The 27383-nt window shown below is 40.9% G+C and overlaps 1 protein-coding gene across 2 annotated transcripts in view; it reads left to right on the top strand.

The window, feature by feature from the left end:
- LOC117822931 (histone deacetylase 7-like) overlaps positions 1-27383 on the top strand; it is a 97743-nt gene that overhangs the window by 18226 nt on the left and 52134 nt on the right. Inside the window, exons 1-5 of one of the 2 annotated variants that reach the window (XM_034697908.1) lie at positions 415-852; positions 24021-24202; positions 25668-25758; positions 26243-26357; positions 27125-27204. In XM_034697908.1, coding sequence (XP_034553799.1) covers positions 24071-24202; positions 25668-25758; positions 26243-26357; positions 27125-27204 — 418 coding nt within the window. In that variant the 5' untranslated portion in view covers positions 415-852; positions 24021-24070. Of the gene's footprint in view, positions 1-414; positions 853-24020; positions 24203-25667; positions 25759-26242; positions 26358-27124; positions 27205-27383 lie in introns of those variants that run through there. The other variant, XM_034697899.1, reaches the window with a different exon arrangement.

The raw sequence follows: 27383 nt of genomic DNA on the forward strand, positions 1-27383 counted from the left end.
GCAGCCAGCCTCAAGAGGATTTTCGATGTATTGCAGTTTATAGCACTTCAGCATTGGCTTCATCGTTTGAGACCGGAGTTTGCCGCTTGGTGGGAACACTGCAGCTGTTGGCTAGGAGGCTCAAAGCCCGCCTCTTTACGTCACACTGGCTCGACAGAAGCAATATGGCTGCCGCAGCCGATTGGTCTCAAAACAGCTCTTCAGAAACAGATGGGTGACGTCACGGATACTACGTCCATATTTTTTTACAGTCTATGTCTGTAACATGCTTTTTAAGATTTAATATTAACCAGTACTATCCTTAGATTACCTAACTGATAACTAACTATAAAGTGTTTTTAAGATTTAATATTAACAGTTAAATTAATTAAACAGTATGATCCTTACCTTATGTAGTTCAGTAGATGGAGCTCTCACACCACCACCAGCAGCAGCAGCAGCACACACACACTCACACTCACTCACACACACACACACACACACACACACGGATGAGAGACTCGGGCAGCTTTTATCAGCGGTGGTTTCACTGCCGATAGTTAACTTCAGAGAGGAGGAGACAGAGAAGTGGAAGTTGCTTTCGGTGACGGAGGACAGTCTTTCTCTGACATTTTTCTGGAAGTGTTGGGTTGAACTTGCTACAGATATCTCAGGAGGTTTTATAACTTCCTTCAGAATTCAGAAGACGAGCCTTTGAACTGACACAAAGTACAGCCGGTTTCGACTGAAACCAGTCCACATGAGACGTGCAGAAGTCGCACCAGGGTTTTTTTTTTTTATCTGACTTCGCTGTTTCTGCCCTGAACCTGGCTGCTCGCAGGTAGAACATGCTTCACTTTTGAACTCCTAAAGGTAAGCAATGTCTGTTTAAAATGGAGCAAACATTTGAAAGTTGTTTTTTTTTTAGTACCAAATAAGATCTTATCTGTTGCTCTGCTGCAACTCATGCCTTCTGCTAAAATAGAGATGTTTAATTTGTGTTCACATATGAAGAATATTTCAGCAGCATACCCTGTAAAGGTTTATTTTTCTGGCTGGCATCCAAACTGAACAGGTGTAAAAAAAAAAAAAAAAAAAAATCCCACTTACCCAAGATTTGCAGAAGCAGTTAGATGATTTCTCCTGTTTGTTTTAAGAATTGAAACACTAAATAAGGCTGTAATAATTTCCTGAATGAGTTAGTGTACGCCCAACATGTCGAGGTCATGACCCAGAGTCAGATGCACAGACTGAATGACTTAATTGCTTTCCTTCTAATTGGGGAATGTGAAACCCAAGTCTCTGGTAGTTATCCTAATCTGACAAGTAACATGAAGGTGTTAAATAGTGCTAACAATTGTGTAATTAAGGTATTAAGGCTTCATTGTGAAGGGCTGGTGTAGATTTTCCTTCTGAACATAACGTCATTGAAAAGTTTGACTCATTCACTTCCAGTGTTGCCACAGTTACAACCGGTTTTGCCAATACTCACCTTATTGGAAGTGCATTTTTAACATATCAATACGAAAAATAGAAAGTAAACAATGTATCTCCTGACATTTTAAGTTTAACTCAAAGTGATTTAATGTGGCTTCATTTAGCTGGTCTGCAGAAAATGACCCTCCCTATATGAGCATGTGTCTGTGTTTCCTGTGCAGTTATGCATTAATCTGCTGCTACTGATGCTTTAGATAATTAACTGTTCACTAACACTAAACTTAGGAGACATCAGGCAACAAAGAAAGGCAGAAAACTCATTACATTTTTATATTTTCAATGTTTTATTTCAAGTTTAGCTTCTACTTGTGTTGATATTTTTTACTATAATGGGTAAAATGTACTATTCTATTGGGGAAGGCAGTAGATCAGTCCATAGGGACTTGGCTTGGGAACTGAAGGGTTGCCGGCTCGAGTCCCAGTATGGCAAGTGGACTAGTGGCTGGAGAGGTGCTGGTTCACTTGCCTGGGGACTGCTGAGCTGCCCTTGAGCAAGGCACCGACCCCCCACCTGCTCTGGGTGCGCTAGTTGACGGCAGTATCCTCACTCTGACATCTCTCCCTAAGCATGTTCACTGCATGTGTGTGCATTTGTATGTATATACCAAAAAAAGCTGTATGTGTAGCATGTCCAAAAAAATAGCATAAGTGAAAAAATTGAATTTCCCCCCTGGGGATTAATAAAGTACCTTTCTTTCTACTCTCTTCTTGGATAATAAAAAAAAAAAACATTCTAGAAGAAACCTCACGACCCCCCATTTGTATCTCGCGACCCCCCAGGGGGTCCCGACCCACACTTTGGGAACCGCTGTTCTACAGCATACCGCCCGACCAACTTCTATAACTCTCCCTCACTTACTGGTTTTGCACCGAAGTCCAGCTTTTGTTGTTTGGTGGGTGGGGGCCGTGGCTGTGCTCGCTGCTCTCTGCTTAGCATCCCCTGTTGGGACTTGCTCTGTAAGCTTGACTGTGCTGTGCAGCGATTCCAAATGTTTCTTCAAATTAGACGTAGAGTTTTTGAAGCTAGATAGTACTTTGTTACCAGCAGCACAGCGTAAACAACGACCCTTAAAGGTGACATATCATGCAAACAGGACTTTTTAATGGTTCTCTACCTGAAATATGTGTCCCTGTCTACAAACCCCCTGAAAATGAAAATAATCCATTCTGCCCCTGTTCTGATTTCTCCACCTTTCTGTAAATGTGTGCTGAAACCAGCCGTTTCAGTTTTCAGTGTTTTTCATACGTCACAACGCCATCCGGTCTGTAACAGGAAGTCAGAGCTCGGAGCTTGTTCAGCCCATAGACTGTATAAAATACAACTCAACCCCTCCTCCGTTTTTCATTCCCTGCACACACGTGTGCTAACAAGGAGCTTAGGAGGGAGGCATGCTAGTTGCAGGCTGTCTTAATAAACACAAAGGTCGGTTTTACTCCCCACGTCTGCAGATTTGAAGATCTAGTGGACGATTTTTAGTTTTCAAGGAAAAGTGCTAGCGCTAGTTAGCATAGCCACATAGCTACATGTTGGTAGCTGTGTACCAAGACACACGTTGACATACTGACAAATAAAACAACAAGAAACACTAAATCTGTGACCAATGGTTCAGAAAGGTCCTGCTGCAGGCGCCTCTCCGTCAGGATCAGATTCTGGATCAGATTCAGAGGGTTGAAGTAACGTGGGTCTGTGAGCAGCCAACATGTTAACATTAGATCAACATGCTGGACAGCCGAGGGCACATCCACTTCCTGAGGGGGCGTGGTCAGAGAGCTCATTCTCATTTAAAGGCACAGACACAGAAAACAGCCTGTTCTGAGCAGGGCTGAAAAAGAGGGGTTTACAGGCAGACCAAAATCTGATTTCAAAGTGTTTTTTTGAGCAATAAACTTTAAAGACATGTTTTGGGGACCTCTTAGACCAATATATGTTGATGAAAAAGAGCAGAATATGTCACGTTTAATGCTATCATCTTTAGCTGACATGAACCTAAAATAGTGACTATATTTCCAGCTAGAAAACGTGTATCTCTCTCCTCCCTCCATAGCTGTTTACGTTTGGAGAGCCGGGTATGGTGGTACAAGTGAGTTCGTTCTTGACCGACCGCATGCTGAAAACATGGCCAGTCACATACATGATGTCACTCCCTGAGTGGAAATCAAAAAAGTATATTTCTACTATCAAAAATGACAAAAATAATAGTAAAGCAAGGTGACTGGATAAGTAACTTTAGGGTGGGCAGCTAGTTTTGAGTGTGTGAGCTGTATTATGACATGAGTTTGGGGGGGGGGGGGGGGGGGGGGGGGGGGGATGTGTGGAACCCACACAAGCCCTCTTTAGTCCACACAAAATAAAAGCACACTCACACACACACACACTCACGCACACACACACACAAATACAAAAGGCAGCCATGCGTGGAATAATGTTCTCATGTGTCCAGGTCCCTGATGAGGTCATAGCCCCGGTGTTGTAGAGGATTCAGTTACATTAGTTTCACGAGGACCATGCCAGAGGAATTGACACCACCTCCACAGTGCAGCCCGCTCTCTTTTTACCTTTTAAATCTCGCCGTCACTCCTTTGCATTTTCCTCTCACAATGTCAGGTAACCAGTGCTCATCATAAACACTGACTAATTGTTTACCTGTATGCATGCATGGTTGCCCTATTTATACTCTTAGAGACTCATTGAGATTTAAAACCTCTTTTTCAAGAGGGTGCATGGCCAAGACGGCGGCACAAAATAGGTTACAACACACAACAAGCACACAAAACAACACATAGAATACGGTCACAGTTTCACATGGTTACACAGTGCAATCACAAGATCCAATGGAGCATGTTTCTGTCTTTTACTGTTGGCAGGCGTGTGTGTGTGATCACACAAAAAAAGCTCATCACTGAATAGTCTTTCATTTTGATAAGCACCCCTTTATGTGACACAATTGGCGCCATCTTACCCAAAAATGTTGGCAACAAACGCCCCATGGCTCCACAAACTGTGACAGCCTCTAAGATTGGCTCTGACGTAATGATAAACCCCATGTTAGTGAAGTTTCAAGAGAAACTTATCTGTTATCATCTCAAAGAAAATATTTTCACTTGCACTGGAGATGATGAAATTCTGTTTGTTTCTCTGTCTGTGGGGTTTGCCTACATTCTTTTACACCAAGACATTTTGATGTCAACACAAGTCTTCTCTGTCCTTCTACACTCGGATCAGCTGTGAGTCACACTCTTTCCCAACTAGTTGGAAACTAATGCTTGTGAGTTATATAATCCTCACACAATTGCAATGTGATGTGATTACAGGCAGACAGTGTTTTTTTTTAAACTTGCCCTTGAGGTATGAAGCTGTGAATTTCTTTGTCTCGCCCTGTTTTACAGAATATACAAACAAACAAAGGTATGATTGTGTGAATTTACACTCTTTCCTAATAATGGAGGGGATGCATTCAGAAATAAAACACCTTAAACATCTAAATGTGATGAATAACTTTTTTGGTATATGTCCCCAAGTTAACCCAAAGAAAAGATCCAAAGTCCTTAGCAGCATTAAATAAACGTGTTTTAGTTTTTATTTGAAGTACAAGTTTGGATAAAGCTGCAATAAGGATCAATTTATCAATACATTATTCTCTTGATAAGATAAGATAAGATACTCCTTTATTCGTCCCACAACGGGGAAATTCATGGAGTTATAGCAGCAAACAAAAAGGTGTACAGAACAAGAATTTCAACAATATATATAGAAAAGAAAAGTCTATCAGAGACGACAGCTTGGCCATAATTCTCCTGTCAGCCACCACCTCCACAGGGTCCAGGACTGAGCTGGCCTTCTTCCCCAGTTAGTTCAGTCTTGCTCTCCTGTGTCCTGTCCGCCCACAGCAGGTGAAATCCTTCCAATGTGGCGTTCATGTCTGGTGTTAGCTCTGTTAGCATGATGCTACTCTAGTGCTGGGTTAGCTCGTCCACCTTATTGTAGATAGATCTTAAATTCCCCATAAGGACAGGTTCATGTCAACTTTTCTTAGCTTGCACCTCAATACCAGCATGCCATCCTCGCCTCCTTCTCCTCAGCTTGCAGGGAACATTGGGCCTAGCATCTTTTAGCATCAACATGCTACGGGCTGCTAACAGCTGATCTTGTATGTAAACAATGTTACCATGAATACACACAGGATCTCCAGACACACACAAACAAAAATAGTAAAAACACCACTGCAAACGTAGCCAGTTTGGTGTCTATAGCCAACAAATGATACATTAAAGGTCCTGACAGGCTCCAAATACAAAGAGAACTCAACAGATATAAGAACAATGAAGAGAGAGCTGCTGCAACAAGCAGCCACTCGAGCGGCGCTAAGCAACAAGATTAGAAGATTAATAGCTTAAAAGCTAAACATCTAAATGTGATGAAAAACTTTTTTGGTATATGTCCCCAAGTTAACCCAAAGAAAAGATCCTAAGTCCTGAGCAGCATTAAATAAATGTGTTTTAGTTTTTATTTGAAGTACAAGTTTGGATAAAGCTGCAATAAGGATCAATTTATCAATACAATATTCTCTTGATTAACTATGCTCTCATATTGTTTATTGAATATCAGGAGATAGCAAAAGATGATCATTATTAGGGCCCAAATTGCATATTCAGATTTATTGTTTAATCAGACTATCAGTCCAAAACCCAAAAATATGATGCAAAGTATGAAATCACCAATAGATTACTGTATGAGCTACAAAATTAAACAGCTACAAGACCATCAGCTACAGGACTGATCATGTCTATGCTGTTATTTTGAGGGCCTGAAACCGCTGCTGGGGGGGTAGGTGTCGGATGAAGTGATTTACAGCATGCTGCAGAAAGAGCAGGTTTCGGTGTTTTTCGTGGTGAAGATGAACAGTGAATGAGGCTCTTCGCTGTTAAAAAAAAACAGGATGTGATTTTTTTGTCACGTCTTGTTAAAACAAAAAGTTTCTCACACGCGTTTAGGACAAGATCAGCAAGGGATAAGGGAGTTCTGTTTTACCCTAGAATTAAAGGGGACATATCACGCTTTTTTCATCAATATATATTGGTCTAAGAGGTCCCCAAAACATGTCTTTAAAGTTTATGCTCAAAAAAACACTTTGAAATCAGATTTTGGCATGCCTGAAAAACCCTCTTCTTCAGTCCTCCTCAGAACACTCTGTTTTCTCTCTGACCACGCCCCTTCAGGAAGTGGATGTGCCTCGGTTGTCCAGCACGTTGATCTAATGTTTACATGTTGGCTGAATATACACGGCTGCTCAGAGACCCGCGTTACTTCAACCCTCTGAATCTGATCCAGAATCTGATCCTGAAGGAGAGGCGCCTGCAGCAGGACCTTTCTGAAGGATTGGTCACAGATTTAGTGTTTCTTGTTGTTTTATTTATCAGTATGTCGACGTGTGTCTTGCTTGGTACACAGCTACGAACATGTAGCTATGTGGCTATGCTAACTAGCGCTAGCACTTTTCCATGATAAATAAAAATCATCCACCAGATCTTCAAATCTGCAGACGTGGGGAATAAAACCGACCTCTGCCAGAAAGGCAGCAGGACCTTTCTGAAGGATTGGTCACAGATTTAGTGTTTCTTGTTGTTTTATTTGTCAGTATGTCGACGTGTGTCTTGGTACACAGCTACAGCTATGAACGTGTAGCTATGTGGCTATGCTAACTAGCGCTAGCACTTATCCATGACAAATAAAAATCATCCACTAGATCTTCAAATCTGCAGACGTGGGGAGTAAAACCGACCTTTGTGTTTATTAAGACAGCCTACAACTAGCATGCCTCCCTCCTAAGCTCCTTGTTAGCACACATTTGTGCAGGTAATGAAAAACGGAGGGGGGATTCAGTATTATTTTATACAGTCTATGGGCTGAACAAGCTCCGAGCTCTGACTCAGTGACAGACCGGATATTGTTGTTACGTAACAAAAACACGGAAGTCTTAAACGGCTCGTTTCACACACATTTACAGAAAGGTGGAGAAATAAGAACAGGGGCAGAATGGATTCTTTTCATACACAGGGGGTTTGTAGACAGGGACACATATTTCAGGTAGAGAACCATTAAAAAGTTGATTTTGCATGATATGTCACCTTTAACACAAACCAGAAGTTCCTCACAGGAGCTTTAACTTCTTAAAACAAAAATGAATTAATGTAACACTGGTTTGCATATTTCTAATACCAATGGGGGTGTAATAAAAAAAATGTTTTGAACTTCCAATGATTAAAACATTTTTTAAGCTAATAATGAAAGTAATAGCTTCACAAATGGGACACATTCACAATGTTTTGATGCAGTCAGCTAATAAACAGTCCCTCCAGGAAGTTGCGATTTCGCGACCGAAACTATCAACGCAAATTCAACCAATCAGCGCGATTTTTTCGCGGCCCTGCAATTTTATACAATCACCGTAACTTTCCCGCAAATTTGACCAATTACCTTAACCTCAGCCCCTGCACGTCATCGGTTTCGTCATCAATTTGACTTCCTTGGAACATAAACGTAAGTCCTCACTTGATCGGCACTTTTCAACAATAAAACACGCACAGAGAGAACGGGTGAAAAGAGGGGACAGCAGGCAGGACAAGTGACGATGACAACGTTGTTATTTATAGATTGAGGGGCTCAGTGTTAGCTTGGTCTCTACCTGCAGCAGGTGTGCTTTATGAACCAGCTCTCCTCACCTCCATGCATCTGTCTCATCTTCATTGATGATTTTTACCCCCGGTGTGCGCTAGTGACAAAGACACAACCGGGGGGACGTCTGTTTACTATTTGATGTTTGACGTTGTTGCCGTGGTTACCGTAAAAAGCTCTGCATCTACAGCTTGATTTAATCCAGTTTGGAGAAACATCAGACACATTCAGTAAGATTTGATCAACTCCTCGTCATCAAAGATGCAGATTCATTTCAGAGTGCCGTGAACTGACTGTGCATCAGTCGCTGCGAGGTGCATTCAGGGACCGTCGTAAATGTGCAATACAGCCCTTTCATGGCATTTTTCTGTGAATCAAGAGAATAAAAATACTGTCAGTGGCCACATCAAGAATGCTTTCTAAAAACAACTGTCATTTAGCATATTTACTTGCCCCTGAGATGTTATTGGGGGATAAAAGCAAAAAAAAAAAAGAAATCGCAACTTTCACCGCAATTTTTTCAAAAAGCTGCCGCAAATTCAGGCTTTTTGGGGACGCAACAATCACAAAAAAATCCCACGAAATCCTGGAGGGACTGAATAAGTGTCAGACATCAAATGTGAATACCTTTATGTTACACTCCATTCTGCATTTGGTGATTAATTTGATCTTAAAGGTGCATTCCACCACCAGTGGGTTAATCACATATTTCTTGAGTATTTGACTGCTGAGTTTAATTCTGATTGAGAAGGACTTAAAGAGAAGATCTTTGACTTAGCTCCTTTGTTGACCTATCTGCTGAGCCCATGTGGGCCTTTACTCTTTAAGTAAAAGAGTCATATTTATTCTATGAGGTTATTGGGTGTCCATTTTGGTCATATCTTTGAGCTGCAGGCCAGTTGTGGAAGTGAACATAAACCTTTTCCCAGGACAGATAACCTTTAAAAGTCCCCAGTGTTTTCCCAGTGTGAGCCACAGCAGTGCCCTGACAATAGGGACAGTGTTCTGGACCGGCCAGAGCCCGGGATCACATTTCCTGTTCCTGATTTAAGATCAACTCAGCTGACTACTGATACACTCTGCTTCTCAAAAAAAAAAAAAAAAAACCACAGCAACAGGAACATCACTCAATTTGTGAATCATGGGAGAGATCTATTCTGTGTGTGTGTGTGAGAGAAAGAGAGCAAAAAATGTACCTGAATTATGGGACTCAAGACAGTTTGCACAAAGAAGCTTACTTAATCAAAACCAGCAGTAAAAACACCCCAGTACTATAAGACAGTAACCTTTGTCTTACTGACTGCAGGGAGTATTAGAAACAAAGAAACCCTTCTGTGTACATAACCATCAGACCCAGTGTGCAACAACAGACAGTTATAAACTGTGTGCTGTAGACACATGTGATTCTTACAGCAGGAAGTGAGCTTTAAACTTGCACTCTTAGTCAAATCATCCTTATGCCAGGCCCGGGGTTTTGAATGTTAAAAAAAAACAATGTGATTTTATTTGAGTGTTGGTTTGTGGGTGTGTGGAGGCCACATTACTGGAGGTAACATCTGGTTATTGAAGGATCACAGAGCAGAGGTGGATGTTTGTAGGTGGAGATGAGGTAAACACATCACTGACCTGATACAGTAATTCAGCAGTAAATCCTCATCCCTGAAGCTTTGAGTTACATAAAGGAGGCCAGCTGGAGTTCCCGTCAGGACAAACAGCAGCTCAAGCTCTGATTTGCATAATTGAGGACAATGTAGAGGTGATAATTTGTGTGTGGTTTGTCTGAATGAGGGTGTGTATTTGTACAAGCACTCACTCTTTTTTATGAACGACAAGCACCTGCTGTGTAATGAAAGTATCATTGTTAATCCATTTTACAGTACCACACATTGTGTGTTGCCTCAGGCAAGACAGAGTTTCAGTCTCATGCCAACCTTATGACTGATCCCTGGGCCAAATTTAGAGCTTCTTTTACCCTCCAAAAAAATTGACCTTTTGGATCCCAAAGTAGAAAAAAATGTAATTTCAACAATTGTCGGTCTGTTTTGCTTGTGAGAAATCAAGCTGGTGAATCACAGTAAAGAGCATGCTAGCTTGTGACACCCTCATGTACACACAACTTCTCACTCAGTGTGCCAGTGACCCTCTCATCTTATTCCCTCCCCGCCTCAGGGATACAGCATCAAGAGGAGTCTTATAACTCTCTGACCTCTGAGCTTTTGGTCGATGAGGGTAGCAGGGAATCTCCAAAACAGTTCTAGCAGAAATACAGAAAAGACTAGACAAATGGGAAATGTCTTATTTTTGTGTCCGAATCCATTATTTTCTTTTGAAGTAGTTTGTTATTTTTTAAGACATACATCAATTGATTCTATAAAACCTGCTTATTTTTAATACAATTTCAGTACATTAAAAAAGACAGATTCATTTTATATTTAAGTATCTCAAACCCTGAAAATGTCAGGTGGTGCAACCGTCCAAGCAAGTGAACTGACTTAAAACACTATAAAAAATGTATTTTAAGAATAACAATACATTCAAATTAAAACACCATGGCATGATTTTACATATAAGAGCTTTGAAATGAACACAATTTCATAAATATCAATAGTTTAAAGGCACCAATGGTTATTTAAAACCTTTTGTCCAGCAATTTGCATGTTCTCAAATGTCAGGGTGGCACCACCGTACTCATGGAGCTTTTATTTTGAAAGTCAGTAATTATAATGGACTTCAACATATTAAATAATTCAGAGGACCCCTACTAATTCCCATGGCTGAGTTAAAAGGTTTGTAGATGTCTCTTAAATTATAATAGAAAAGCTTTTGTCAACTTATAGGTGGATGGTAACACTTTCCATGTCCGGTTGTACAACCAACCTAAAACTGTAAAAAATTATATTTTAAACCTGGCCAATAGAATGCAAAAATCCTAATATATTGTAAATAAAAAATATACTTACAAAATATAAATGTGTAAAGCACTGTAACCACTCTAAAGGATACTTCCTAAAAGTTTCAGTTAGAATAAATGATAGGTAAGTACATACATTTTGACAAATCCCTGGTTGTGCCACCTGATATTTTTTGGGTGTTCAAGTTAAGAAAAGGGTAAAAAAAATATATATATATATTTAAACACTTAAAAAAAAAGGTAATGGTCTCTACCTGCAGCAGGTGTGCTTTATGAACCAGCTCTCCTCACCTCCATGCATCTGTCTCATCTTCATTGATGATTTTTACCCCCGGTGTGTGTTAGTGACAAAGACACAACCGGGGGACGTCTGTTTACTATTTGATGTTTGACGTTGTTGCCGTGGTTACCGTAAAAAGCTCTGCATCTACAGCTTGATTTATTCCAGTTTGGTGAAACATCAGACACCTTTAGTAAGTTTTGATCAACTCCTTGTCATCAAAGATTCAGATTAATTTCAGAGTGCCGTGAACTGACTGTGCATCAGTCGCTGCGAGGTGCATTCAGGGACCGTCGTAAATGTGCAATACAGTCCTTTCATGGCATTTTTCTGTGAATCAAGAGAATCAAAATACAGTCAGTGGCCACATCAAGAATGCTTTCTGAAAACTACTGTAATTTAGCGTATTTACTTCCCCCTGAGATGTTATTGGGGGAAAAAATCAAAAAAAAAAATTGCAACTTTTTCAATTTTTTCAAAAAGCTGTCGCAAATTCAGGCTTTTTTGGGACGCAACAATCACAAAAAAATCCCGCGAAATCCTGGAGGGACTGAATATATATCTGCTCACACATACAACTGGCTGTAGTGAACTCTATCTTCATCCATCTGCAGTTGGGCTGATATATATGTGAGGCCAAAGTTATTGACAGCCACTTGCACACACGCCATTCACATACAGAGGCATGTGTGGGCAATTGGGAATACTATTAATACACTCAAAAGCACACACACACACACACACACACGCCACACACTCATGAGAACAAGTGCTGCACTGCTATTAATATGTAACAAACTCACTGTCATCAACATGTGTGCACTCGCCTGATTACATACAATAACACAAGTGTTTATTGACAGGTGACTCTAAAAATAAACCAGCATGGTTGCACACACTGCAACTTGCACAAAGAGCCACAGTGTTTCTCTAAAGGAAACAAATGGGCACTATTAATACATTGGCACCAACACACACCAGGACCGACACACTGATACACGTGTACACGCACCCTCAACTGTCGCACAAGAAGATCCTACTTATGCAAACACAAAGACCTGCTGTGTACACTCAAAGGAAACAACTGCAAGCTATTAATATATTGGCGCACATTGGATGGACCCAGAGAACACACACACACACACACACACACACACATATGGATGCACACGTTAGGAGATTGATACTCCAGCTGCTCGGAAGCAGAGGGACAGAATGTCCCCAACAGCTGTGGATTCCTCTTAACGTAAGGACGGGGGAGGGACGGAGGAAAGGACAAGGGTGGCGGGCTGGGTGGACTGCTGAAGGTGGACCGCATAGTGGATAAGCTGTAACAGAATTATGAGTGTGGATCTGCTGCTGAAACAGAGCCTACTGTCAACCAGGTTGAGAATGTACACAAGGGTACAGGGTTGCAGCTCTGAATAATGAGCAAATAAGTGAATTCAACTTTTGATTTGTGTCATTAAACTGGGATCAATAACAATCCTTGCAATATTTAGGTCATGATAAGACATAATGTAGGATTTCAAAAATAACTTTTTCTGCTTCTGAATCAAATTCAGAATTTTCTCAAATTGTGATAAACTGGAAAATATTATTAATGGTGCTGAGAAGAGTTTAGAGCTCTATTGGGCAACCTACATTTGAGCTGACTTAAAGGTGACATATCACGCTTTTTTCATCAATATATATTGGTCTAAGAGGTCCCCAAAACATGTCTTTAAAGTTTATGCTCAAAAAAACACTTTGAAATCAGATTTTGGTCTGCCTGAAAAACCCTCTTCTTCAGTCCTCCTCAGAACACTCTGTTTTCTCTCTGACCACGCCCCCTCAGGAAGTGGATGTGGCCTCGGCTCTCCAGCACGTTGATCTAATGTTTACATGTTGGCTGAATATACACGGCTGCTAAGAGATCACGTTACTTCAACCCTCTGAATCTGATCCAGAATCTGATCCTGACGGAGAGGCACCTGCAGCAGGACCTTTCTGAAGGGACCTTTCTAACTAGCGCTAGCACTTATCCATGATAAATAAAAATCATCCACTATATCTTCAAATCTGCAGACGTGGGGAGTCGAACCGACCTCTACCAGAAAGGCAGTGGGACCTTTCTGAAGGATTGGTCACAGATTTAGTGTTTCTTGTTGTTTTATTTGTCAGTATGTAGTCGTGTGTATTGGTACACAGCTACAGCTATGACATGTAGCTATGTAGCTATGCTAACTAGCGCTAGCACTTATCCATGACAAATAAAAATCATCCACTAGATCTTCAAATCTGCAGACGTGGGGAGTAAAACCGACCTCTGTGTTTATTAAGACAGTCTACAACTAGCATGTCTCCCTCCTAAGCTCCTTGTTAGCACACATGTGTGCAGATAATGAAAAACGGAGGAGGGGTTGAGTTGTATTTTATACAGTCTATGGGCTGAACAAGCTCCGAGCTCTGACTCCGTGACAGACTGGATATTGTTGTTACGTAACAAAAACACTGAAGTCTGAAACGGCTCGTTTCACACACATTTACAGAAAGGTGGAGAAATCAGAACAGGGGCAGAATGGATTCTTTTCATTGTCGGGGGGTTTGTAGACAGGGACACATATTTCAGGTAGAGAACCATTAAAAAGTCCATTTTGCATGATATGTCACCTTTAAGTTAAGAGATCCTTTGGACAGAAGCAGCAGGCCTGGTTTGGAGAAGTTCTTGATCAGGCTAATATGCCTTTACATTGAAAGCAAGCGAAAGGATGAAACCTTCTTTTCCACACTTCTTTCCTCTTATTTAAACACAACCGCTTTATAAAATGTTTTGTTATTGTCTAATTCTGGTAAATGTATGCTTAAGCATTCACTGAAGAAATACCTGTTTCTGGTTTATTTAAACTGGCTAATGTTGAAATTTGTACTGACCCCAATGGGCAAGTTTGTTGGCAATAGAAGTTCATACAAGCAGCTAGAACAACTTGATCAATACCAGGGTTCCCACGCATCCTGGAAAACCTGGAAAACCTGGAAAACAGTTGACCAGTTTTCCAGTCCTTGAAAATGGGAGAAAAAGTAAAATGTCCTGGAAAATTATTCCAACATGACTGCGTGTGACCTGCTGAGGTTAAAAAAAAACACATCCCCACTCAACATTTGTAGCCATTTGTGTCATTCAGATATATTTAGGTCAATTAATGCACTGATCATTATTTATTTATTCCAGTAAGGCAGCTTCCAGATTCCTTTGCTGGCTCTTTTGTTTTTTACTTAGCTCATTTTATATTTTTTGAGAAAAGGGAAAGCTGAGATGAGAGTTGCCCATCATTGTTACTTGGTTGCACTCATAAACTAAAGTGCTGTACATTGCTGTGGCTGCATTATTCTATTATCAATTTGCCATCATTTTAAAGCATGTAAGAGATGATTTCATGGATAGCCATAGACTGCATGTCTTTTAATGTAGACTTCCACTGAGAGGAACATATTAGACTATTTAGGAACTAAATTAGGAACTAATTTTAGACTGTCACACCAGCTTGATCATCACTGGAAATGTCCTGGAAAATGCTCTTTGGAAAAGAGTGGGAACCCTGAATACACCTCAGAAGAAAACTTTAAATATATATAAACTCATATAAACACTGATGCTACATTGGCTACGTTTACATGAGACTTTTAATTCCTCTTTAATTCAGAATTAAAATTAAATTTGCGGGCACATATTCCATGATTTATTTAATATTCCTTGCTTCACACTTTCATCCAATGCTGTCTGGCCTTGTGAGCTGGATGTGTCAGTGGACTGAGGTAGAGCAGCCGTTGCACTAACTGGCTTTGATTCCCCAAAGTCTGGTCTTCCTCCTCTCTTCTCCGGTCCTTTCTCTCTCTTCTCCTCCTCAGCTGATGAAAGTGAAGCAGTATGTTTGTGTCCAGCTGCTTATTCAAAACTAGAATCAAAATCAAAGTGGAAATTGTTCTTATTGTGTGGTCTTCCATGTTGTAACTGAAAATAAAAGAAGCAGGAACTGGAGTCTGTTTTCTTCTGGTAGAAGGTAGATACGTCACGCCCGCCCCTGTCCAATCAGAACCCTTCCCAACCCCCAGACCTTAAGAGGAATAAAGACGATTAAACGTGTTTTCCATGTAAACCTCAATTCAGAATCACTATTTCCATGTAAACATGAAGGAGAATACTTTAATTCTGAATAATTAATTCTGAATTAAAAAACATCATGTAACCGTGGCCAATGATAGTCATTAAGTGAGAAAAGACTATGAGACACAGTCTAACAGTCTTCAATAAATGTTCAATGGCAACAACTCTTACAGTTTGTTCAAGAACCAAACTGTTGATTGATCAAATTACTGTATATGAGATATCTGCTTGATTTGGCCCTCCTGGCAGAAGTCTTTATTCTCTATGAGGAGGTGGTGAAGGTCTGGCCTTTGCCTTCTGAGTGACTCTGACTTGATTAGCATGGACAAGACCGTCAAGGTACATGCCAACAGTGTTTTGGCAAAGCTTGTTAGCAGCCTGCTGTTGTTAACAATGATGAGGATGTTCAATAAATAGTACTGTAGTCTATCAACATTAACACCCCACAACTTTCTCAAGAAGAAAAGTATCTGGATTGGCATTTTTTTGCAGATCAGAGTAGATCAGAAGATAGTACCCAAGTGTCTTACTGACTCATTCTCTCTCAAGCTGTTTTTAATTTGTGGAGCTGTGAAACTTTGTGCTTCAAATTTTTAAAAGAGGGCTCTTGGATCTGGATGCAGTTAATCAATTTGACCATATTTTTCTCTCTTTCTGCTTTATTGCTCATGTAACCAGGCATAAACCTCAGGCTGACGACCTGTGTTTATGTATGCAAATAGTAACTAGCACTTAACCCTAATCTGTGACTTCCAGACTTAACTCCGTCCAATACCACTGTGGAGTTCTCTCCAGCCCAACAATAAACAAATCATATTTTAGAGCCACAATGTGAATATAAATACAGCTGAAAGACATCTGTGACTCTCGAGCTGCAACAATGAGCCAACGAGGCCCTTCAACCAAAATAGCAGCTTCTTCTTCTAAATGAACGAAGAGGATGTTATGGTTCAGACTAACTTTAGAAACAGGAAGTCACTGTTTCTGTGTGACTTGTTAGTGTATATTTGTGTGTGTGTGTGTGTGTGTGTGTGTGGTGTGTGCGTGTGCACCTGCAAAGTCTATATGTGTGTATGCATGTGCTTGAGCATGTTGCTGCAGAAGGCTCACAGAAAGAGGATGATGGTTGTGAAACGAATATGCTATTACAGAAACCAGAAGTTTGTCTCCTGTCTATTTTTAGCACCACAGCGCTCAAATGAGAGGCAGAGAAGCACACAAACAGATCTTATCTACATGCAGTTCTTCTTATTTTTTAGACATTGCAGATTTTTATCTTATAAATAGCATTTCTTCTCTCTAATTTATGTATCTAGCATTTTAGGGCATGGTTGATTTATACCAGACCCTGGAAAGCATAGCTGGTTAAAAATGCTAAACCTATGCATTACTGCTTTTTGTAATGTGATACTGAAAGAAGGTTAAATGTCTCCTTGGTGAGATTGTGAGGAGTAATCATTTTCTAAACTGTTTAGGGTTAGAGAAGGACATCAACAGCTTTTCTTAGAAAATGTAACAAGTACAAGTAGACCACAGAAAGTTTAGCAACGCCCCATTTGGAGTTAGAAGTAAAAAAACATATGGTTCCCTCAGCACGACTTGAACAGTACTTTAGGGTTGAAATATACCACAGGTGTTTCTCTGTGTCAGGATGAGAAGTCAGACTGACTTCCTGATCATTTCCTTGTTCTCATGGGAGCTTTTTTGTTTGGTAATCATGTTTGTGTGTGTTTGAATGCACCACCACCACCACCACCACCACCACTACCACTACGACACCGCCGACCTGCTGCTCCAGTGATTGTGTGATTCCCTTAGCAAACACATAATCATCCTCCTCTCAGTACAAGCTGTTCATTTGCCATGTCTACCTCTTGGAGCACCTTTCACATTTTCAATTAAAGGTGACATATCCCGCTTTTTTCATGAATATATATTGGTCTAAGAGGTCCCCAAAACATGTCTTTAAAGTTTATGCTCAAAAAAACACTTTGAAATCAGATTTTGGTCTGCCTGAAAACCCCTCTTATTCAGTCCTCCTCAGAACACTCTGTTTTCTCTCTGACCACGCCCCCTCAGGAAGTGGGTGTGACCTCGGCTCTCCAGCATGTTGATCTAATGTTTACATGTTGGCTGAATATACACGGCTGCTCAGAGATCACGTTACTTCAACCCTCTGAATCTGATCCAGAATCTGATCCTGACGGAGAGGCGCCTGTAGCAGGACCTTTCTGAACGATTGGTCACAGATTTAGAGTTTCTTGTTGTTTTATTTATCAGTATGTCCACGTGTGTCTTGGTACACAGCTACAGCTACAGCTATGAACATGTAGCTATGTGGCTATGCTAACTAGCGCTAGCACTTATCCATGATAAATACAAATCATCCACTAGATCTTCAAATCTGCAGACGTGGGGAGTAAAACCAACCTTTGAGTTTATTAAGACAGCCTACAACTAGCATGCCTCCCTCCTAAGCTCCTTGTTAGCACACATGTGTGCAGGGAATGAAAAACAGAGGAGGGGTTGAGTTGTATTTTATACAGTCTATGGGCTGAACAAGCTCCGAGCTCTGACTCCGTGACAGACCGGATATTGTTGTTACGTAACAAAAACACGGAAGTCTGAAACGGCTGGTTTCAGCACACATTTACAGAAAGGTGGAGAAATCAGAACAGGGGCAGAATGGATTTTTTTCATTCTCAGGGGGTTTGTAGACAGGGACACATATTTCAGGTAGAGAACCATTAAAAAGTCAATTTTGCATGATATGTCACCTTTAATGAAAGACTTTGAGAGCACAATGCCGACATACAGGCATAGACCTGCTGAAAGTGAAAGAAGTAGAAGATGTACTGTGGAGTCTCTCTAGGATCAAGTGTTGTCCGTCTTACATGTCATGGCTTCCTTGAGTTACCTGGAAAGGTAGGATTCCAGTGACGCAGGAGATTTGTGCTGAGCAAGAAGCGTGTAAATTGCAAGCATAATTTCAATATTTTCAATCTCAACATTAGGCTTGTCACCCTTTGTTTTTCTGGCTCTATGCTGATCTGTAAAAATAGTCGTGCATCCAAGTTTTAGTTTTCACTCAAAAGCTTGTCTAAATTTCCGTTAACGTCTGTGAAATGAAAACACATGACTGCACCCCATGAATAACTGGTGATGTTATGTTATTGGGCTAACGCAGCATTACAGAACTGAAACCACATGCTTCAAACTGTGCGATATTATCTTCCACTGTAAACTGTCCAGGTCTTATTAACTCCCTGTCTGTTTTTGCTTGTTCTTCTGTGTGTGGAGGTCTCACTTGACCCGCAGTAATAAGACCGTGGGAGTGTTTTCCTCTCCAGAGGAATTCTGTCAACCTGAAACGCCTTCACAGACATGATTATTTCTCCCTCTGAGTCACTGTTGGTGTTGGAGAAGAGGGTCAAATAGCCATGCCAGGGTCTGTAGGATTTACTGTAGAGCCCCTGCAGCAGTGAAGATGTTTAGTGGGCCTTGTGTGCAGCCTGTTATTTGAAGTTTGTTTTAGGCTGGAAGTGAAGGTTAGATGAAGTTGTCTTGGTAACTTGTAGGAGTGTTATGAGCTTGTTATACGCCTCCATTTTTCTTTTTGAGATTGTATATGTCGTCCTAATTAAGGAACTGAATCCTTCGAAGGGTGTGCCCTTTGATGCCTGCGTAGACCACTTAGGGCGAACCAAAATGGGCTGATCTGGTCTATGCAGGATTTCCTGATCTGTCACCAGACATTCTGTCCTTTGCCCTGTGACACACAGCCCCGTTCTGTCACCTAGCAAAGGTTAGCTTGCTAGCTAACTAGCTATTACAGGGCTCTCAAGTCTGACGCATTAGGCGTGAGACACACGCAGTTCAACCTTGTGTTTCTCACGCACAACAATTACTAGGACAACGACCACGCCGCTTTTCCTTCAGGAGGAGCATGAATTTTAATACACTCCTCAATTTCTTACTTATTAAATATTATTATTAGGGCCCGAGCACCGATGGTGGCGAAGGCCCTATTGTAACCCTAAGGATTGTTCTTTCTTCCGCCACTTTAAACGCATTTTTGGACCCCTGAACGTGAATGAAAGCATGGATATTTTTGCACACTCATCGGGTCTGGTGAAAATTGCAAGTTATTATAGGTCTCGCAAAAAAATTCTCAGTAGCGCCCCCTAGAGGTAAAAATAACACCCTACACATAGAGTTTTTTTGAGCTACATGCATGAAAAGTTCTACCCATATTCATGGCGTCAGGACGCACAAAAAAGCCTCTTGCACCCATATTCGAAATTCAACAGGAAGAGCGCCACCTAGCTTTGAACATGAAAAATGGGGCCAAAATGGGTCCGTGCAAGGGTGCATACTTTTGCTAATTTCTCCTAGAGCTTTTCTCTGATTCAGTCAAAACGAGGCACATTCTATAGTAAACCCATTGACGATTAATACAAAGTAAAGGCATTCCGTTCAGACGAAAATTGTGGGTGTGTCAGAATTTGAGGTGGGGCATCAAAAAAAAATGTCGGAAAATTTATTTTTGTGACTTTAAAATGCACGTAATCTCACCTCATCCAACACACTCGTCAGTCCTCAGGAAAATTGCGACATTTTTGGGTGTCGCAAAAAAAGTCGAAAAAATGTGCTCAATAGCGCCCCCTACAGTTTTCAAAAATCCCTCCCCATAGAGGTTATTTTGAGCTACATGCTTGAAAATCAATACGCATATTCATGGCATCAGGATGCACAAAAAAGCCTCTTGCACCCATATTCGAAACTCAACAGGAAGAGCGCCACCTAGCTTTGAACATAAAAAATGGCGTCCAAATAAGGGTGCATACTTTCGCTATCCTCTCCGAGAGCTTTTCTCCGATTCAGTCCAAACCAAAGGCAACCTATAGTAGACACCTTGACGATTAAAAACTGTTAAAGAACTCTGTTCAGACTAAAATTGTGGGCGTGGCAGGCGTTGAGGCGGGGTATCAAACGCACATACAGCTTTGAATGTGAAGAATGGCGTCCAAATAAGGGTGCATACTTTTGAGAGCTCCTCCTAGAGTTTTTCTCCGATTCAGTCCAAACAAGGCACATTCTATAGCCGACATATTGACGATTATAAAACCATTAAAGGCATTCCGTTCAGACTAAAATTGTGGGCGTGGCACACTGTCAAGTTTTGAGGCTTTCTTGGCAATCTGCCAAAAACATGGAACATACGCACAACCTAAGCCAGTGCATACTCTCAGATCTTGCTTTTACATCATGTGGTGGCTTTAATTATTATTATTATTATTGTTTAATGATTGTACTTGCTCTATTTACTTATGTTTGTGTTTTTGGAGGTTTCTGTTGGTTTAGTGGTGTTTTGGTACGTTCCACCAGCACCCTTGATGTTCCTTTCTAGGCTAATTTTGACTATACTATGGATATCTGTGTCTATATTCAACATTGTGTCCCTGATTATTATGAATGTATGTCCATGAAAAATCAATACAAATATATTGAGTTTATTTGAAGTGTCAAGGCACCATTTACATTTTTCAAACAATTTTTTGTGTTGCTAGCCATTCGATTTATTTGACACTTAAAAACTCACTCAAATGCATATTGAAGGCCCGCCATCTCTCAGCATGATGCATTTATCACACGCATTAGAACGAGGCTTTGAACTGGGACAGCCTTGTTGCAATCATTCTTGGTATCATGCATCCTTTGAAGGATGCAGCCCCTGAAGTGGGAAAGGGTGACACAACTTCTGTTAACTTTATTAGAGCATACACCAGAGTCCAAGATTTTAAAACCTGGTGTGATAAAGTAAAAATACAACATATGCCTGCATATCTGATATCCTTGATTGTTGAATCCTGTATTACTCCCAAAACAACTTAAAGATGTGATGCAAGCATATCATTAAGAAGTACTGTGATGCTGAGATGGCAGTGTCAAACAAAGTTGTCACTGTTTACAGTGCGTTCGCACCTGATCGTTAAAGACATTTCCTCTTACTTGAGACATGTTGAGTAATATTTTGGTTGCTGTCATTGAGGCAGTGGCGTGCAATTGCGTATGGACTGTAGGGACGTGTCCCTACCAATCTCAAGCGATGGCTGAAAAAGGGATAAAGGGACACTTGAGGAGGGCAGAGCCACGCTCATCAAACAGAAGCAGAGCTCTGCAGCTGGTGGTGCAGGTATTTTCATCTGTTACCACAGCTCTACCTGCTTCAAAGTGTGTTAACACTCTGTTTCCACAGCTCTACCTGCTTCAAAGTGTGTTAACACTCTGTTTCCACAGCTCTACCTGCTTCAAAGTGTGTTAACACTCTGTTTCCACAGCTCTACCTGCTTCAAAGTGTGTTAACACTCTGTTTCCACAGCTCTACCTGCTTCAAAGTGTGTTAACACTCTGTTTCCACAGCTCTACCTGCTTCAAAGTGTGTTAACACTTGGTTTTCTAAAGTCCAAAACGTGTAAGATCGATGCCTGTAAGCTGTGACTTGAGGCAAGATGAAGAAATGTAAATAATATAACTCCTGCAGGCCACCGCTACTCGAAGTTAAGCTACTTCAATGATAAACATTTCATTTCTGAAAAAAATATTTCAAAATAAAAGTCCCCTCATGTTACATAGTCCAAAAAACTTTACTTTGAAATGGCTTTAACAGGAAGCAGCATGTTGTCAGGTGTAGTAACTTGACACTTTGAATAAAGTACCTATAGATGTCTAAATTATATGAACAGGAGAGGAGGAAAGGAAATTCAGATAATACAGGTTTAGTAAGAAGATACAAAAAAGAGGATTATAAAATAATCTTTCTGTGGTCTCAGGCTCCAACATGAGTTGAGTGTTGCATTGCAGACTAGTTTGACCCTTGAGGTGTTTGAGTTTAGTAAATTTCCACGTCCTTCGCTCCCTCCAGTGGTCCTTCTCCCCGAGAGGGACAACGGTGTCTCCTTCCATCCTGTATCTCTCCACACCTTTGTATCAGTCGTACTGAAACATTCCTGAACATGTTTATTGGTCTCAAATGTCACACACAAAGACACGTGAAAACAGTATCAAGTTATCCGTGAGCTTGCATTTGTTTTTGTCCTGTTGTCATGGTACATCACAAAACTCCAGAAAACCTTGAGGCTGATGTTTCCTCAGCACCAGTCACTCTATCAGGGTATTATTATGCCATGAATCAATGCAGATTTAGACTAAGGTTGATCTGGCATGTTGACAGACAGTGGTCTTTGGATTGCACCTATAAAAAGACATCTGGGTTTCATTAGGGCACAGGAGCTTGGTTCAGTTGTCTCGCTTGTGTTAAATTTAGCTTTTTATTTCCTTCATTTTGTAAAGCTTGGAAAGGAGATGACAGATTCATGTACCTGACCCAAATGCCTGACCACACAGTGTTCAAATCCAGCTTCCTGCCCTGTTTCCTCTGCTCTCTTTCTGGCCCTCCAACACACACACACACACAAACACATGCAAACACATGCAAACACACAAACACACAATCAAAAAAAACCTCTCTTTTGCTTTACTCAATGCAATGTTGGACAATGGCCAGTATATTGGAAGCAGGAAGATGTGTTACTGTTCTGCATGCAGAGTTCATGTACAAGTACATATCAGTGCATATACTTATAAATAAACTGGTTGCACTGGTGACCATATTTATGTAAAGCACATGCTGTAAATGACACTTTGATTGTTCTTGTTCTGTCTCTTGGTTAAAGATACTCTCCCTCAGATGACCCTTTGCGATACTGTGCAGACCACTGACCATTATTAAGTAATTCCAAAATCTACAGACTATAATAGGCTATGTAAGTGATAAAGCTACCCAGTAACCACCAGCTGAATTAAAATAAAAACCCAAACAATAATGCTGATATTCACAGAGACACTTAAAATGAAACTGTCAGTTATGTATTGTTGTTGCTGTATTCTGGTTGTTCAATTAAACCAAGTATAAAGGCCTATTTGTATATAAGAGGCTTGTCTGTATGCACTTCATGTATATAGATAGATATAAGAATATAAAAATATAAGCAGCTGCGTCATGAGTTGGGCAGACATGTAACTATGATATTAGCAAAGGAGGGGCGCTGGTGGCCTAGCGGTCTAAGCGCCCCACATACAGAGGCTACAGTCCTCATCGCAGGGGTCACCGGTTCATTCCCAGCCGGTCGACCATCTCCTGCATGTCTTCCCCCTCTCTCTACTCCCACATTTCCTGATTCTCACCAGCTGTCCTATGAAAATAAAGGCAAAAAGGCCAAAAGTATAACTATATATTAGCAAAGGATATGCCAAATAAATGAGCCCAGGCAGAATACTAGCTTGTTCTCTATGTTGTAGACAAAGCTTTAAAATATTAGCCAGCATTTCTTACAGAATTTAAAGCCCCCAAAAATATGTTTTGGATAGCCCTAAAGAGTCAACTCTATTTACTTTTTATAAAAAAATATCCTGGCTCAACATTCTCAACAAACTCATGTTTTATTTATTTTCCCCCTCTCCTTTTTTTTTTTAGTGGATGCCAACTTCAGAAATCAAGTTTCATCACCCATACATGGACACCCTATGGACCTAAGTGTGACCCAGAGGTTGTTACATCTAGGCTCAGATTCGGCCATGCTGGCCCCCCAACCCCCCTTCTTCCTGGGTCACCTCACCTCTCAGCATTGCACCTTGTTTTCCCAGCAGCACTTGCAGGTAAGAACAATCTTGTAGGACTTTTTTTTTTAACTGATCTTTAAAGGTGACATATCATGCAAAATGGACTTTTTAATGGTTCTCTACCTGAAATATGTGTCCCTGTCTACAAACCCCTTGAAAATGAAAAGAATCCATTCTGCCCCTGTTCTGATTTCTCCACCTTTCTGTAAATGTGTGCTGAAACCAGCCGTTTCAGTTTTCAGTGTTTTTCACACGTCACAACGCCATCCGGTCTGTAACAGGAAGTCAGAGCTCGGAGCTTGTTCAGCCCATAGACTGTATAAAATACAACTCAACCCCTCCTCCGTTTTTCATTCCCTGCACACATGTGTGCTAACAAGGAGCTTAGGAGGGAGGCATGCTAGTTGTAGGCTGTCTTAATAAACACAAAGGTCGGTTTTACTCCCCACGTCTGCAGATTTGAAGATCTAGTGGATGATTTTTATTTATCATGGAAAAGTGCTAGCACTAGTTAGCATAGCCACATAGCTACATGTTGGTAGCTGTGTACCAAGACACACATCGACATACTGACAAATAAAACAACAAGAAACACTAAATCTGTGACCAATGGTTCAGAGAGGTCCTGCTGCAGGCGCCTCTCCATCAGGATCAGATTCTGGATCAGATTCAGAGGGTTGAAGTAACGCAGGTCTGTGAGCAGCCAACATGTAAACATTAGATCAACGTGCTGGACAGCCGAGGCCACATCCACTTCCTGAGTGGGCGTGGTCAGAGAGCTCATTCTCATTTAAAGGCACAGACACAGAAAACAGCCCGTTCTGAGCAGGGCTGAAAAAGAGGGGTTTACAGGCAGACCAGAATCTGATTTCAAAGTGTTTTTATGAGCAATAAACTTTAAAGACATGTTTTGGGGACCTCTTAGACCAATATATGTTGATGAAAAAGAGCAGAATATGTCACCTTTAACTTTCAGATGAACACAGCTTAATCTGTGATTCATCATCATGTTTTATTGCAACAGCTTAACTTAAATCAGCGTTCAGAACATGTAGACACTGCATGCAATGGATAGTGCTTGTGACATCTTACTTTATCTGGTTGAGAGATGCACTGAGTGCAAGGCGGATCGACCTCCCACCACATTAACCACATAAACAAGCCAGCTGCTTTTGCTGCACTACTTATCACAGGTGTAATGCTCAGCAGAAATTTCTTCGAAGCAGGTCGGGTTACAGTAAACAGACCACCTTCTTAGTCCTTCTCAGCATTGACTTCTCAAAGAAGCTGATCCAGGATCAACTGTATTATGCTTCACCTCCAGTATAACATTAATAAAACTGACAACCTTTTCTACCATGCAAATGTTCAGGCAACATTTATTTATGCTATGTTTTGGCAGGTTTTGTGATAATGTGTCTCTTTGAATGCAGTCTTTGCATACATGTAAAGTTGAGGCAGAGTATGCAGGTCAGTTATCTCACCATTTTTTCCCCCTCAGTATAACATTGAGCAAAGGCAAAGAGAGATGGAGGAGGAAGAGAAAAGAGAAGAGCTACAACAGCTGATACGAAAAAGAAAACCTGCGCCGAGTGAGTATTGCATGCAATGTCCGTCTCCTTACTGTAATGGGTTTCCGCAGGTTTTCTGAAAAACCATGTAGTTGTTGACGTGCTCTTCATCTGAGTCACAGCCTGATGTAGGTTTCTATGAAAAAGTGGGGGATTTCCAAGACTGCTGTGATGTATTCTCATATTCCAAGGAAATGTGTGCTCATATCAGCCCACAGTTAAATAAACACACACTTTCAGGAAGTCTTTTTTTTTTCTTTTTCAAGCTTTTTTAATTTTTTTACCACATAGAGGAAATTAAGAGAGCATAAAGCAACATGGCAAATATCAAGGATCCTATTTCAAAAGCCTACTTTCTATTGATAGCAGTTATAAAAAGTATTTTGTGACATAAAAATATTATATAACATTTACTTTTAGAAAGTTATCAGTCCCTCTGCACAGGGTCTGAATGACTTGAGTTTTTCCTCATTAATTGATTTTTTTTTTTTTTTTCCAATGGCAGGTGCCGTTGCCAGTCCCATGGTGAGGCAGAAACTTCGGGAACACTTAATTATGAAGAGTCAGTCCTCACATGACAGGGTTACTCCCACCCACAGCAGCCCAACACAAGGATACAGGTGAGTGAGACAGACAAGCAAGGAAAAGGAGTTTAAAATATTTCAGCCTCTGAAAAGCGCCTAGTGCTTCCAGCACACAAGGCCTCAAAATCAAAATCACTAGCTGGACTCTTCTCTTCTGTTGCCCCTAAATGGTGCAATGATTGGCCAACTCCATTCGATCTGCAGAGTCCCTCTCTACTTTCCAAAGACAGCTAAAGACCCAGCTCTTTAGGAAGCACTATGCACTTAGCTAGACTGTTCTCCACTGTTGTCCCCAGTGGCAGATCATGTCTTCCAACTACAGTTGACTCACACTGTCCTGCTCTACTCTGGGAATCTGTGTTCAGGTCTGGAGTGATCCAGCACTTGGTACTTTGGTCATTATTGTGGTGATGCTAATTGTTGATGATGATAATGGAAGGTCTGAAATGGTTTGGTTGCTTCATTGTAGATGTTCCTTATTTATTTTTGTGCATTGCCTTCACACTGCTTGGCAGTACCTGCACCCAAATGGACTTGAAGCACTTTGTTACTCTTACTGATCTTGTTTCCTCTTGTCTAGATCTTTGCTTGTGTTGTTCTTGTTCTTGTATGTACGTTGCTTTGGATAAAAGCGTCTGCTAAATGACATTGTAACATTGTAAAGCTGCAGACACAAGTTCATGCAAAAGTTATGTTTGGTTAACCTTCTTTATGTTTGACTGCAGAGCCTCAGGGAATTCCCTCTGCTATTTTTAAGTACAGGGATCAAATACCATTAATGTCTGATTGTTTTGTTTGCACAGGCTCCCAATACCCGACATGTCCCCAAATCCTCAGGCGTCCCCCGATGACCAGCGTAAAGATCTGGGTCTGCGCAGGACATGTGAGTAACCTCTGGCTGTTATTGTTGTTTTTTTTTCATCAGTGATGGGGGTTCCCAGCTCGAGGTTATAACTGTGAAGGTTACTGGTGATTTTCCATTTCAGGTCTGTTCTGTTGTGGTATGCTCTGTGTAATTTGAGTCATACTCAAAGTCATCTGACTGCATAGCTCAGTGGGATA

Source organism: Notolabrus celidotus, chromosome 1, assembly GCF_009762535.1.
Source record: "Notolabrus celidotus isolate fNotCel1 chromosome 1, fNotCel1.pri, whole genome shotgun sequence".
Lineage (NCBI taxonomy): Eukaryota > Metazoa > Chordata > Actinopteri > Labriformes > Labridae > Notolabrus > Notolabrus celidotus.